This window comes from Boleophthalmus pectinirostris, unplaced genomic scaffold (assembly GCF_026225935.1).
Source record: "Boleophthalmus pectinirostris isolate CB_2022bp ecotype Guang Dong unplaced genomic scaffold, ASM2622593v1 HiC_scaffold_22, whole genome shotgun sequence".
Lineage (NCBI taxonomy): Eukaryota > Metazoa > Chordata > Actinopteri > Gobiiformes > Gobiidae > Boleophthalmus > Boleophthalmus pectinirostris.
In genome coordinates, this window is record NW_026571190.1 from 36562307 (window position 1) to 36577437 (window position 15131).

General features: G+C 39.8%; 1 protein-coding gene across 1 annotated transcript in view; it reads right to left on the reverse strand.

Annotated features, from left to right (window-relative positions):
- Positions 1-15131, reverse strand: part of znf827 (zinc finger protein 827) — a 288642-nt gene that overhangs the window by 75939 nt on the left and 197572 nt on the right. Inside the window, exon 7 of the mRNA XM_055158504.1 lies at positions 2911-2965. Coding sequence (XP_055014479.1) covers positions 2911-2965 — 55 coding nt within the window. The remainder of the gene's footprint in view (positions 1-2910; positions 2966-15131) is intronic.

The window sequence follows — 15131 nt, forward strand, 5'->3', positions numbered from 1 at the left end:
GACCGCGCGGCGAAAAACACCCGCAGCCACACTCATCACTCCACGCCGACGAGGAACGGAACGGAGGAACGAATCGAAAAAGCGAGTGCACAAACAAAACCACTCACCCATCCAACTGTTGTGCTTCCTTTAGAGATGCGCGGATGGAGGTTACAGCCGCGGACTCCGCAGCTAAACCGCGGGTCGGGCGGATGACGTGACGAAAAATAATATTTTTATTAAATTCGTGCGGGTGGCGGTTTCACTACTCAAATAAAAAACTCTGAACTCGGAGCAAATGGGAGGGGACCCGAGCGGATGTCGGGCGGGTGCGGTTTTGAAAACTGGTTAAAAACTGTGGTTGCAAATGGATAGCGGGCGGATGATGAGTTTTGCGATGCGGTTGCGGATGAAAAAGTAGCCCATCCGCGCATCTCTAAAGTCCGGTGCGGTTTATTTGTGAAAAAAGTTCGTAAATAGACCATTCTACGACAGTGCGTCTTATTATACAGAGCGCCTAATAGTGCGGAAAATACGGTATTATTATTATTATATCGGTCAGGACTCATAACTGTCTCACTAGTTCATAGATATTTCTGCCGCTGGACTTATTTTCTCCGCTAAAGCTTTAGATCTGCTGTGCCACATGTAAACAAACAGCGACGACGTCAACAGGCCTTAGTACAGCAGCGTTGGGGCGAGAAACACGCTCACAAACACAGTTGCGATTAAAAAAACATTTCCGCAAAGCCTATCCACTTTTCTATGTTGATAAGAGTACTGAAATGATTATTCAAGAGATTCATATGTGATTAATTATGACATTCATGAGATTAATCACAATTAAATATTTTAATCAACTGACAGCACTAAGTCAGACGTTTGAGTAATCCTGCATAATTAGTCTTTCTACATCTCAAAAGCTCAAATTACCTCCTTGTGATGTCATGAAGCCGTAGTTTTCACGTTAACAGCTCCTTTTACATTTGGTTCAGAAGAGATTGGAAATTCAAGGGCCGAAATTATCCAAATGATTCTAGCGAAGGTGTGCGGAGTTTTCATTACGACATGAGTGTTTTCTGTTTGAGGGGAAGAACTCAGATTAAATACGAAGGATTTAAGTGTTAAACAAACAAAACACAGCTCCAGGTTCATGTTTGTGATGAGGAAACAACATTACAAACAAACTGTAGATCGGAAAAGAGTGTAACATAGACCCTATAATACATACTTTTAACATTTTGTTCAGTAGAGTTTGGAAATTACAGAGGTGAAATTATCCAAATGTTTCTAAAGAGAGTTTAAAAATAGCAGTGGAGAACGTCATGTATTACCACAGGACATTACAAGTTGGAACTAGGGGTGTAACAATATCCTAAGTCTCAAGTAGAGATGGGCATGATTAATCGATAATTGATCATTAAGAATTTCATCGATTACATTAATTTTAATCGACAAACCGAATGTATGTTGCTGTGTGTAGCGTGACCAAACAGGGTCTGTACATGTGTCTCTGCATCAGAAGGAGCGAGACACAAACATTCAGTCAGTCTGTAACGAACCGAAGCACAAATGTGTATTTAACGATGATTTGTACAAGAAATTCCACGCTTTCCGTTGCGTTCGGGACAAGTGGGAGGTCATGTGCACAGTGTATAAAACAGCACGTTTCGGTGTCCAGTGGGAAAAAGTTTTACCAGGTGAGAGTCGCGCAATGTCGATGACGAGTCCCCACCTCCCTCCCCCCGTACGGTGTCCTGGTTTTGACAAACGCAAATATGGTCACACTAACCTGTATTCACCTGAGTCATGTCTTTTAATCCAACAGAAGTTGAACCACATCAGCGACACAAGAGCTGTAGTTTTATCTTCGCTTAGTTTATGCAAATTAGCAATGAGGTTTTAAGTTTCGTTTCTGTGAGATTTGAACAAAACTGAATTAAACACATTATAATGTCAAACGGGCTGATGTGGCTCTAGAGTCGTTACGGTTTATTTGTCGTAAAGTTGAATTTATTTATTCAGATTAGTAGTGCAGATAGTAATAATAATGATGATCATTTTAATATAAAAACATTAATGATTAATCGATAATCGATTGTTAATTCTTCCGACGATCGATTAAGAAAATTTCATTGAATGCCCATCCCTAGTCTCAAGATACAATATTGTCACCGTATGAATCTCACGGTATGATATTTATTGAGATATTGTTGGAAAGCTTACGATATTTTGTTGAGGCTCACGATTAGGGATGTAACAATATCCAAATCTCTCTGTTTTCACGATCTCGCGGTACGATATTTATTGCAATATTTTGTGGAGGCGAACAAAACTGTGGACTTCTGCATCTTGGATCTTTCCTGTCAATTTTTTTCACTTTGAATTTTACACTCTGATTTTTGACTGTTGAATTTGAGGGCTTAAACATGTTTAAACACTTTGGAAAATTTCAGCAACTAAAATTCAGAATAAAAATAATTCAAACATGTTTTTTCCAGAATTAAAAAAATTCAAAGTGAGAAATTCAACGGCATTTAAAACTCAGAATCTGATGAAATAAATTATCTTCCATAGATTTATAGACCGAAAAACACGGTAATCCAAAGAACTAAGACTTAAAAGTGTTTAGAGCTATTATTTCTTCTTGTAGTCTGCACTGAAATGGCGCAAAGGATCATGGTCTATGTAGTTCTCTGTCTTTTTTGAGCTATTGCTGGACCATAACTCTTAATTTAAGCAAAGAAGACTTGTAATTTGATATATTGTGATGGTCCACGATATTATTGTGACAACTTTGACGATACGACATCACGATATTTCAGTTTTTGTTACATCCCTAGTTGGAACAGAGTGTTTTCAGTTTGAGGGAAGACTTCATCTGAACTGTTAATGTGATTTGTGACAGTTCGAACAATGCTTGTGACTCACCTGTTTTTCCCCACCATGTTTCCGTCTTTATGGTTGTTGGCCTTGCTGACTTTTTCTGAAACAAAAAAGCAACACAAGAAAAGCAAAAGTATTAATTTCTTTCATTTAATCAAACCAAACAAAGCCACAGTGACTTGAACTCCCCGATCCCGGCGCCGTTAATGCAGTGAAGTTCGGATCAAATTTCCCTACAGGAACTTAATCTCCTGTAAGCTTTGAGTAAACGGCCGTTAGCAGCTCGCTCCCTCCTCAGAGTTAAACATAATGCACATACATAAAAGCCCTATTATGTTCTTGTATGCCAGCCAACGGTGCCCGCGCGCTGTAGGTTGAGCTGTGCTAGAGAAGCGCAGGTCGGTGCCAGCGGGGTGCAACGGCCATCTGGAGTGGTGGGTGTCTCTCGCTGCGCCCGCCTCGCCCTGTGGGACAAAAGTTAGCCCCGTGGTGGAAAAAAATTTGGAGAAATAGAAATAATGGATTCCACCACGCAGATGGTACATGTGGGTTTTCGTGCAGCGATGCCCTGGTACCTATAGAGCGGAGCTGTTCAAAAGAAGTGAAGTTCAAAAGTGACAAAGTTTGAACGTTTTAGTATCAAGTCTATTTGTGTATCTCGCAGCTCAAAGGTCCCGCATTACGCAAAACGGATTCGTCAGCCGAGTTTTAATGCCGTTACCGCTTCAAAAACAGAGCTGGAGTTGAGTTTTGTTTCACTCACACAACAACAGCACAACTAGATAAAATGTGCAAAACTGTGTATACTGAGAATATATCCAGAAGGTTTATTACAGACAAAAAAAACAAGCAAAATGACTGGATTTTTTTTGGATTTATTACATGCCAGAAGAGCCATCGCCCTGAACTGGAAAAATATTGAAGCCCCCTCAACAAAACAGTGGATTAAGGAACTTTCAGAATGTATCGGCCTTGGAAGATTGACATTTATCGCAAAGGGAAAATGAAAATAATCTGTGAAATTATGGGAACCTTATTTGAATATCATATCCAAAATAATAGAAATGATGTGTATGTATAATAATATTTTTGTTGTTATTGTTATTGTTCGGCATTGGTGGTAGTGATGATAACAATAATAATACTTAATTTTTATTTATTTTTATTATTGTTATTATTATTTATTTGTCATTTATTTATCAATTTTACTTTATTTTATTTTTAATTAATTAATTTATATTATTTATTATTTATCTATTTTTTTTTTTTTTTTCTCGACCCATTTTTATTCTTTAAAGTTCATATGGTCACTGAATATGAATCTTTGACTTACCTGCGACTGATAAATTGTATTGTGCAAGTATTGTTTAGTGAATATGTGAATGTGTATGTGTGTGTGTGAGTGTGTGAAGTGGCCTGTTATATATATATATATTTTTTTTTGTTCTATGTTGACCTGTGTTCATGTGCACCTTTTTTTTGTCTGAAAATTAAAAATATTGGAGAAAAAAAACAACAACACACAACTAGATTTTACTTTTAGTTCAGTAGTGATAGGAAATTCCACAGCTGAAATTATCAAAATGATTTTAGTGAAAGTGTACAGAGTTTAAAAACACAACGAAGCTCTTAAAGTATTACCACATGACATCACAAGGTGGAACAGAGTGTTTTTAGTTTGAGAGATGAGCCTAAACATGCAGGGTTTTGTGTGTTAAAAGTGTGTGAAAGAAACAAAACTCAACTCCAGGTCTGTTTGTGATTAGGGGTGTGCAAAAATATTGAAATATCGATATACCGTATAGTTTAATTTGATGATACAGTATCAATATCATGGGCTACTCTATCAATATATTGTCAAGAGCATTTTAAGGTATATTTTACAAAATTATTATGTGTAAGAGCTACAGTTGTGCTGACATTTTCACTGTTTTCAGTAAAAACTTTTCATCTTGCACAGACTTAATGGACTTAGTATCAAAGCCATGATTTGGGATAGAAACTGTGTAATGAGTGCAGTGTGCAATAATGGGAACTGTGCAATGAGTGGAGTGTGCAATATTTTTATTGTCTGGCCCCCTGTGACCCCAGCCCCTTGAGACAACAGATGGAACACGCTCTGTCCCAATCAAATAAATAAATAAATAATTAATTAAATGATTTAGCCTTTTGTTTTTCACTGAACTGTATCGAATCGATTTGAAATGTATCATATCGAATTGTATCGAATCGAAAGTGCACTGTATCGAAAAGTGTATCATATCGTTACCTGTGTATATATTGTATCAAATCTATTATTGTATCTTAAAGGTTGTATAGAGGATTTTTTTAAGGGAAGAGAAATACAGCGACAGTCCTTGTGCGCATTCAGAATTACTGTTGAAGTTTCCTGTCTAGAAGTAATTCAGCGACCAACGCGTCAGTTTTTAGACCCTTCGTCTGCTTCGGTCGTGCCATCGCTGGACGAGATCTCCAAGAATCACCTCAGTTTGGCTTTGCTCCTTTTCCCCTTCTCTTCGCCTTTCAGCAACCTCAAAAACTGACTTTCTTTTGCGGCGAACCGGTCGTGGATTCTCGTCCGCCGTCGCGACAAACTTTGTGCGAAATGCGAGGAAGCGACAGTTCGAAAAAGCCTCTAAGAACCACTGCGTAAACCACGTAATCCCCGCGCTCCGAGGAGTCAGTTATACTAGGGAGTTTGATTGACAACCTAACAGCCAATAGAAAATGAGGGAGCCTCGTTTTCTATTGGCTGATGTTTATCTGGCTTCACTACGTCCACAGTTGATAGATTTTCGTTCTTTTTTTTTTTGGTCATCATAATTACAAAGCTGCTGCAGCTCTGTAATGGTATTTTAATCTTTCACTGACAGTTTGAAACAAAAAAAACCTTTAATAACACCCAGCCCTATTTGTGATGCAGAAACAATATTATAACATAAATGAGAAATATAGCTACAGTATGACACTTTTCTACTTTTGTTTTTGTTATCTTTTTTTTTTTTTTTTTTGACTCTATTTTTGCATCAAGTTTATAGAGAAATTCAATTTCAGTGCCAGCTCAAACATTGTTATCTTAGCCATAGGTATAATATGCCCTACAATGGACACACCGCCAGACTACAGCTCAAATCTGATCATATTACACCAATCTCCATTATTGCAAAGAAAATGTACAGGTTATAAATCTAGAGCCCCTTTTCTCCATGGAGACGTTAATGCTTTGTCTGGAATGTTTCACAGTATGGCATTAAACCTTTTTTATTAAACCAAACCAGACCGAGTTAAAGGTCAGATCTGTGGAGAGAGCCAGAATACCTGTTTTTCCAAGGTGTTTTTAAGCTATAAAACCACCTGTAAATGAATAAATGTAAGTTAGAGCTGTTTAAAGTCACACTGTGGAACATTCTAAGCGGAGTAATGACGTATCCATAGAAACAACAAGCAGGTGACGGACCCCCAACCGAAGAAGTGACACAGTGCACCTTTGATTATAGGTTTGCCTTGAGCCAAAACAAGAATATCTGAAGAAAGAAAAAAAAAGCAAATTAAATAGTTATTTCCTGAGACTTTTTCATCAATATTTTAAAAGTTTCTTTGACATCAGACGTGGGATGAAAGTGCATTTCTGTATGACTGTACTCTGTAAGTCAAGCCGTCGAGGGTCAGTCAAAGCCAGTGGCCTACCATTTACAACAACGCAACGCACATAGTCATGGTCCCATTTGTGTGAAATTGAATGGGCCAAAGAGAAAGTGTATTTTTCAAGTAGAATAGTATCATTCTATAGCTCTGTGTAATGCCACGGCGGAGGTCAGTACTCACTAAGTGCTTTTAGTTAGAAAATAAACTGTCTCTTGTATGCCATTTTATGCAGTTAGTCATCGTATATATATGTGAATATTTCTATTTTCAGAAACGTAAGGGAGCGGTTCACTGACTTTGTTAATTGTATCTTCTCCATTTGACCCGTTTTTCAGTACGTGAGGCGCAGTGGGCGACCGCAGCACCCAGAGGAAACTCACAGGGCCCAGGGATTGAACCCAAAATCTTCTTGCAATGAGGTTTAGAGTTGTAATGTTCTTCAATTAGGGCTACGTGCTACTGGAAGAGGTATAATGTGTGATATGATGTCTTGCTTGTGAGTAAAAACGACAAAATATTTGATCAGAAGTGCCTTTCGTTTAGACGGTGACGGCGTTTTTGGGGCTTAAAAACGCAAAAATTTGAAACCACCCTCCAGAGCGGAAAAGTTGAATACGCTCCACTGTAGCGTTTCCGTCCACACTGCCCAAGACGCAAAACTCTGGTCAGATCTGCTCACGTTTACGTCACATAACTCACCCCCCAGCGTCACCGCCGAGCCGCCTGGCATGCATGCATACCCAATTGAATTCCACACACATTTTGCGTCACCGTATGCACGCAGATTTCCTCCCGAAAACGCTCGTCTAAACGCGGAATAAAAAGTGAAGATGCTTCTGTTCTGACCGTTGTCATATAAACGTAGTCTTAGATTGGAGATCACTGGGAATTCCAGGTGTCACAGTGGAGCGTCGTTGTGTCTTTATGCAAGGCACTTCACGTACATTGCCTAGTATAAAAGTGGTGTGTGCGAGAGTGATGTTGGTGGTCGGAGGGGCTGATGGCGCAGATTGGCAGAATGAATAACGCTCTGTAAAGCGTCTTTGTGACATGTCTATGAAAAACACTATATAAATTAAAACTTACTTTTACACACAATGATGCAAGTTATATATAAGAGTGTAATTATGATGATGAGGCATTATTACACTCTGCTTTTTCCATTAAATTTCTGATATTACGCAAAATTTAAGCCATGTTATAATGTTTTTACGTCATCAGAACCATGGATAATTAGTCTGTCTACAAGTAAGTCCGACCACCACCATCACTCACACACACCACATTCATACTAGGCAAATGTGGGTGAAGTGTCTTGCCTAAGGACACAATGACCCCTGTGGCTCTTGATTTTCCCAGTGGTCTCCCATCCCAAGTACTAACCAGGCCCGGCCCTGCTGAGCTTCTGAGATCTGACGGGATCAGGCTTTGACAAAGGAGGTATGGCCAAGCTCAAACTGCTCTCTTCCACCTTGTGATGTCATGGAGTGGTAGCTTTCACGTTAACAGCTACATTTTACCTTTAGTTCAGATCAGACATAGAGATCAGCATTTCCAGAGATGAAATTATCCAAATGATTCCAGTTTAAAAACACAGTGGAGCTCTTGCATTACTGTATGACCACATGATATCACAAGGTGGAAGAGAGAAGAACCCAGCCTAAATACGCCGGGTTCGTGCGTTAAACATGTGTGAATGAAACAAAACACAACTCCAGATACAGTATGTTTGCGATGAGGAAATACGGGCCCTTTAACCTTTAAGTACACGCCGAGTATTTGAGCCGTGTCAGAAGAAACCGTGCGCGAAAAGCTCGAGAATGGATCCATATGTGCGCTGTATGTTTTAAGGCGGCTCGACGAAATGAATTTCAAAGCGCCGGCCATCTCAGTGTGTAGAGCGACCTTCCCACTGATGTGTCTCCGAGGTCTTACTGCTCTGGGTAATTCATATTGATTGCTCATTGTGTGACAGCAGCAGCAGCAGCAGCAGCAGCTCACTCTCCTCTGTACTGCCCCCTCCTGACCGCGCCACAGCTCGCCGGGGCGGGCGGGTGGGTGGGTGGATTGGTTCGCCGGGGGTGAGATTCGGGGTCCCGTCTACCCCCGCCTCCCTGGGTGGGCACTTCCTAAACTGTCTTTCTTCGTGCCCCCTCTGTCTCTCTCTCTGTCTCTCTCTCTACCCCCTCCCCTTCTCTCGCCGATGCCCCGTTCCGATACCCCTCCCGATCCGCCCTAAACGCTCTGTCACACGGATCGCCAAGGACAGAGGTCTCTTTCCGCGTTGCCATGGCGATGCGGCACGGGAAGAAAATGTAAAGGAGAGAGAGAGAAAGAGGAAAGGAGATGAGGGAGAGAGAGAAAGACAGACAGAGAAAAAGAGAGACTAGAGAGAGAGAAAGAGAGAGCCAGGAGAGAGGAAGGAAGGACAGAGGAGAGAGAGAAAGACTAGGGAAAAAAAGAAAGAGAGGGGGAAAGGGAGAGAGGATGACAAAGAGAAAGAGAGGAGAAAGACAGAGTAAGAGAGAGACTAGAGAGAGAGAGAGGACGGAAGGAAGGAAAGAAGGAAGGAAGAGAGGAAGACAGACAGAGGAGAGAGAGAAAGAGAGAGAGACTAGAGAGATAAAGAAAGAGAGGGAGGAAGGGAGAGAGGAGGGCAAAGAGAGAAAAAGAGAAGAGAGAGGCAGAGACGAGAGAGAAAGTAAGAGAGAGCGGAGGGCGAGACAGAGAGACAAAGAAAGAGCGGAGGAAGGGAGAGGAGAGAGAAAGACAAAGAGGGAGAGAAACTAGAGAGAGAAAGGGAAGGATAAGAGACAAGAGAGCAAGAGCGAGAAAGAAAGAGAGAGGGACTAGAGAGAAAGAGAGATGAGATGGAGAGATAAACATAGAGGGAGGGAGAAAGAGAGAAAAGAAAGAGACATACGGAAGGAGAGAGATAAAGGGAAAGAGAGAAATGGAGAAAGAGAGAGAGAGACGAGAATGCACACACACGAGAGAAAGAGAGAAAGAGGAGAAGGCGTTTGTGCAGCCAAGTGTGCTCGAGTCGGCATGTCTGAGGAGAGGGGGAGAGGGAGGAGGACGGAGAGAGGGATGGAGAGAGGGAGAGGGGGGCAGTGGGGCAGACACTCCTCCCCAGGGGGCCTCTCTCTCTCGCCTGCGTAAAGGTGTGCGTGGGGAGAAAAATGTCCGTCAGCGTGTGAATTTGTGACTACATGCGAGAACAGGAGGAGGAGCAGGTGCGGAGACGGTCAGAGCAGTTGTAAGCGTCGCTGCTGTTTCGTCAGTCTGTAATTTCATTTTTCTTTTCTTTTTTTTTTTCCCTTTTGCTCTTTGTTATTATAACGCCATGTGTGAGCCGTATAAACTGTATATTGTACGTTAATGGACATAGGCAAACAGGAAGCGAGCATGGGCGCGCTTCCGGCTCCATCCAGGGCTCCTACAGGTTTCTTCAAGTAAAAAAAAAAAAAAAACTTAAAGGGACAGTCTTTTGGACATACTGCCTCGTTTAGGGATGTAACAATCGTCAAAGTTCTCACAATAATGTCGTGGACCATCACAATATATCGAATTACAAGTCTTAAATTGCTTAAATTAAGAGTTATGGTGCAGCAGTAGCTAAAAAAGACAGTGAACTACATAGACCATGATCCTTTGCTCCATTCCAGTGCAGACTACAAGAAGAAATAACAGTTCTAAGCACTTTTAAGTCTTAGTTCTTTGGATTAAGTCTTGTTAAGGCATTGTTTGCCTCGCCTCCACAAAATATCGCAATAAATATCGTACCGTGAGATGTACATCGTGAAAATATCAAACAGAGAGATTTGGATATTGTTACATCCCTAATCGTGAGCCTCCCCACCGTATCGTGAGCTTTCCCACGATAATGCAATAAATACTGTACCGTGAGGTTCATACCGTGATGATATTGTATCGTGAGACTTGGGTATCGTTACACCTCTAGCCTCATTTCCTCGTGAGCCAGAGTGTTAGAGACGTGTGGAGATACTTTTTATAAATATTCCATCCAGTTCTTGTAATTGCAGAGGTCGCTGGTGCTAGACTAGTGCATGTCAAAGGTCACAGTCTTACCCATTCCACAAAACACCCAAAGAAAATCTATTATTGCTCCAGACTGTTCATGTAAATGTCTGTGTTGATAGAATAATGTTTGAAATAAAACTAACCTTGCATCGCATGAATCGTCGCATGTTGAGGGACTATTTTCTCGTATATCAGTCCGCCGCTGCTGAGATTTCTATCAGGAAGTACGACTCACTGCTGCTGCTCAGACATAAATCCTTCAAATGCAAGGTTGGTTTTACTTTTAAAATTATTCTATCATTCACATCGACAGTCTGGTGTATTATATTATTATTGTTGTTATTGGTATTTATTTGTGCAGCACTTTGGAAACTGTTTGTTATATAAATAAAGTGGTTTGGACTGGATTGAAATTCGCTCCTTTAACTGCAGACCTCAATGAACTTCATTTGACTAGAGCTGAACGCTATGGGTGATCTTCCCTCCCGTAGTCCACTTTTTTTATAGTCTATGGTGTGAGCTGCTGGATCCAAGTAATTTCCCTTGTGTATCAATAACGTTTGTCAAAGTTTTGCAAAAAAAAAAAAATCCCATTCATTTTAGCTCAATTGATTGATTAATTAGTTTTGAGCATATCTGGACTTACTGCCCCTGTTTTTTGGGATCGGGCCTGACTTTTGGCTTAATTGTGTGTTCGTGTAGTAAACATGGGGTAACGAAAACTGATTAATACCTCACGACCAGCTCCTGATCAATCGTAGGTCGCGAGAATATCAAACCTGTCTGAAATCGTCGCCTCTCGTGAGGATTTCACACCGAACATCGGATCGCACAGTGAACATGAATCGTGAGCTGTGAACTTTGTGATTTTGTCGTACGTTTTGAGCCGGGGCTGAGTGAAACGATCGCAGTGTATGTCCGGCACAAACTGAAGACGGCCTTGCTGCTTTCTCTATGGAGATGTTATTGCTTTGTCTGGAATGTTTCACAGTATGGCATTAAACCTTTCTATCTTCAAGGAGATTAAACCAGAAGTTAGAGGTCAGATCTGTGGAGAGGCGACCCCACTAACAGCCAGAATGTTGTTTTTCTAGGCATTTTTGAGCTATAAACCCACCTGTAATTGAATAAAAGTAAAGTAGATTTGTTTAATGTCACACTGTGGAACATTGCAGGCAGCTTTAAGTACGACTACACATTTCTGAAGTATGCAACCTGAAATCAGATAAAGCTGATAGATAAAATAGGTCCAGAGTTTGCATCAGAAGCCGGTCTCTTTAAAACGACACTCTTGTTTCTCAGGAGAGACTTGCCTCAAAGCGAGTCTTAATCTGGCAACACAAACAGCTGCTTCCTTCAATGTCACATTCACGGGCAGAGCAGGTAAAAGGTAAAAGGATGTCATCACGCAAGATCCATCCTTCACTTAGGTCAGGTTTGGAGTAAAAACAACAAAAACAAAGAAAGGTTACGGTACTAAAACTTCTCCATTTTGATAGTAAGAAACAGACTTGAACAATGATAAACAAAACACTTTCTTTAGACAACAGAATGTGATTTTCAACATTAATTCATAGTACTGTCTTAAGAAAACTACTACATATACAACTCTGTGCTTTCTGATTTCTTCTGTTGAGCTTTAAAAAAAATGAAAAAACTAAAATTCCTAAATACTAATAGCATGTGGTCATACAGTTTGTCAAAGCCTGATCCTGTCAGAACTCAGAACCTAAACAAGGCCAGTTGGTTAGTACTCGAATGGGAGACCACTGGGGAAATCAGGTCGTAAAAAAAAATAAAAAAAAAATCGTTGTATCCTTAGGCAAGGCACTTCACCTACATTGCCCAGTATGAAAGTGGGAAGTGGTGTGTGTGTGTGTGTGTGAGTGATGGTGGTCGGAGGGACTGATGGGACAGACTGGGCAATAGTAGTTTACCACCACCAAATGTGGAGTGAATGAAAAATGCTCTGTAAAAAGCGTCTTTGTGTGTCCAGAAAAGCGCTATATAGAACTGATCTGTTATTAGGGGTGTAACTTTTTTATTTTATTTTATTTTTTATTTTATTGTATATTTTATTTATATATTTTTATTTTATTTATTTAATTTTATTTTTTATTATTTAATTTTTATTTTTTATTATTTTATTTATTTTTTTATTATTTAATTTTTATTTATTTATTTATTTATTGAGACAGGGACAGTGCACAATATACATTAACCTTAACAGGAGAGATGCATTGTTCCAGGTTGTAGCACCAGTGCTAATTTCCACCTCTAGTCCCTGGGCAGGTTCTTTGATTGATTGTATTTAATTGACCTTAGCTATCAACTGTTCTTCCTGGAGACCTGTGGCATGTTTTGGGTTTGGGTTTTGGGTACATGTATTCACGCCGAACCGCTTCAGTAAGGGACGTTCAGTTTGGTGCGAGTGAATTCGTTTAATTTGTGTGTTTTACATTCCACCACTACATGTGCAGGTACACGAAAGACTCGGCTCTTCAATATTCACGAAGGAACTTGTCCGTGATTGAGGCAGTGTTTCCCACAGTGCAGTGCTTTATAGTTACGGCTGCCGCTTTGACAACAATTGCCCACCATCTTAACTTCGTCCCTCCGAACCTCGTGAATCCTCACAAAACTACGGTCGTCGCGACACGGTCCTCACTCTCGCCTTTCGCCTGTTATTTTCAACCGCTGGGGACATTGTAACTGCAGCAGATCCGCACTTACTGCAAACAATGTGGACAATTTAGGGTTTTTTTGGCCAGATATATGAAGACTGAGTAAAACTTCATGCTGGAACTGTTAGTGCTGCACTTTATTTTTTGAAAAGTTTTGTTTACTGTTTAATAATATTTCATATATTTGTTGCTTATTTGAGAATATTTTATTTAACGTATTAGGGTCTGGTCAAGCAGTAACTGAGGGAAACAGGGGCAGATTTTTTACATTCAAATGTCTCTTATTCAGAAACTAGAGGGACTATTGAAATAAGTAAAGTATCAGAATGTAGGAAAGAGTTACACTCCAACAGGGTAAAGTTAAACCTGTGATATTCTTTCAAGTTGTTGACAAAAAATTTAAAAAACTCATGTCGGTAACGGAGGGAATGAAATATGCAGCACTTTTTGGGCAATAAATACAAACAGTGATAACTCTTGGTTCTCACTTACATATCCTTAACAAACTGGTTTGAATATTTGCTTCATATAGTTTTCTACCATATGGTACAAGATTAGATTGAAAAACCTCTTACTTTTTGACTAATGAGATTTTTTATTAAGAAAGGTCATGGTAACGGAGGGAAAATTGTGCAAGCAAGTAGAAGGTGCATGATTTTGCATAATTTGTCAACTTTTTCTTCTGAATACTTTAATATTACTTCAAAATGAAAGGAAACTATTTCTATAAAATATGTCAGTCCTTCCAAGCAAATTTTTATCATTTTAAATACATTTTTTTTGAAAAATCATGTACCTTCATCAACAGTTCAAAGATTGAATAACACAAGATATGATGAAATACATCCATTTATTTACATGATTTGCAGGTCTTAAAAAAGGTCTAAATAATTTTGTTCCATGTTTCATACATGGTCTGTTTAAAACGTATGTAACTTTAGAACCAAAAATGGAACAGAAAAAAGGTCAACAGTTTCATAAACTAGAGTACATATGTATCTGTTCAATACATTTTTATATCAGATGCATTAACTCGAATTTTTGGCCTTGTTGTTTACTTCTGCTTGACCGGATCCATAAGCATTACCAAGCAGCACTTTGCCTTTATTTTATTTTCCTATTTGTGTAATGGTAAAACAAATTGTTGCTTTAATAAACGCACAAATGGTTTTACATTTTGTTCTCATACTGTACCGAAAATTAACCGAACCGTGACGTCAAAACCGAAGTACGAACCAAACTGTGATTTTTGTGTACCGTTACACCCCTGTCCATGATTATAAATACTAAAAACGGGTTGACTAAGACTTTTAGCGTTTATTTGAATGGGGACAGTGCACATGGACGTTTACGTAAGCCTCCAGCTGTCGTCCCTGTTGACGGATCAAATCAGAAAATGACGAAAGGAAATCAGCCCTAATTGGTACAGGTAAAATAAGCAATAGTGTAAAAATAAATATGACAGACATGCTTATAATTTGACAAGACTTCCTGTCCTGTGTAAGTGTAAAGTGAAGGCGGAAGTCAGTGAGGAACAGAGAGTGGAGTGGAGACAACTATATTTTTGCATTAGTGGGCCTGGTGAGAGTGAGAGTGCGGCCCCAAAGTAAAAGTGAACACTCTGCACATCTAAAATAGGAAAAATAAGTTTAGTACTCCGCGAACTATGACACAATGACAATGTTCCAACTTTTCCTGTGGGAGTCTGCAGCTGTGGAGCAGGCAGATCCACCGAGGAGAGCGTCATGACAGTTTTACTCAAGATTTACTCAACTAATTCCTTTGAGTTTTAGTCTAGTTTAAAGCGCTAATATTACTTTTGTGTTTTGTTTCATTCACACATGTTTAACACACAAACCCTGCATGCATATTTAGCTTTACTTCTTCTCTTAA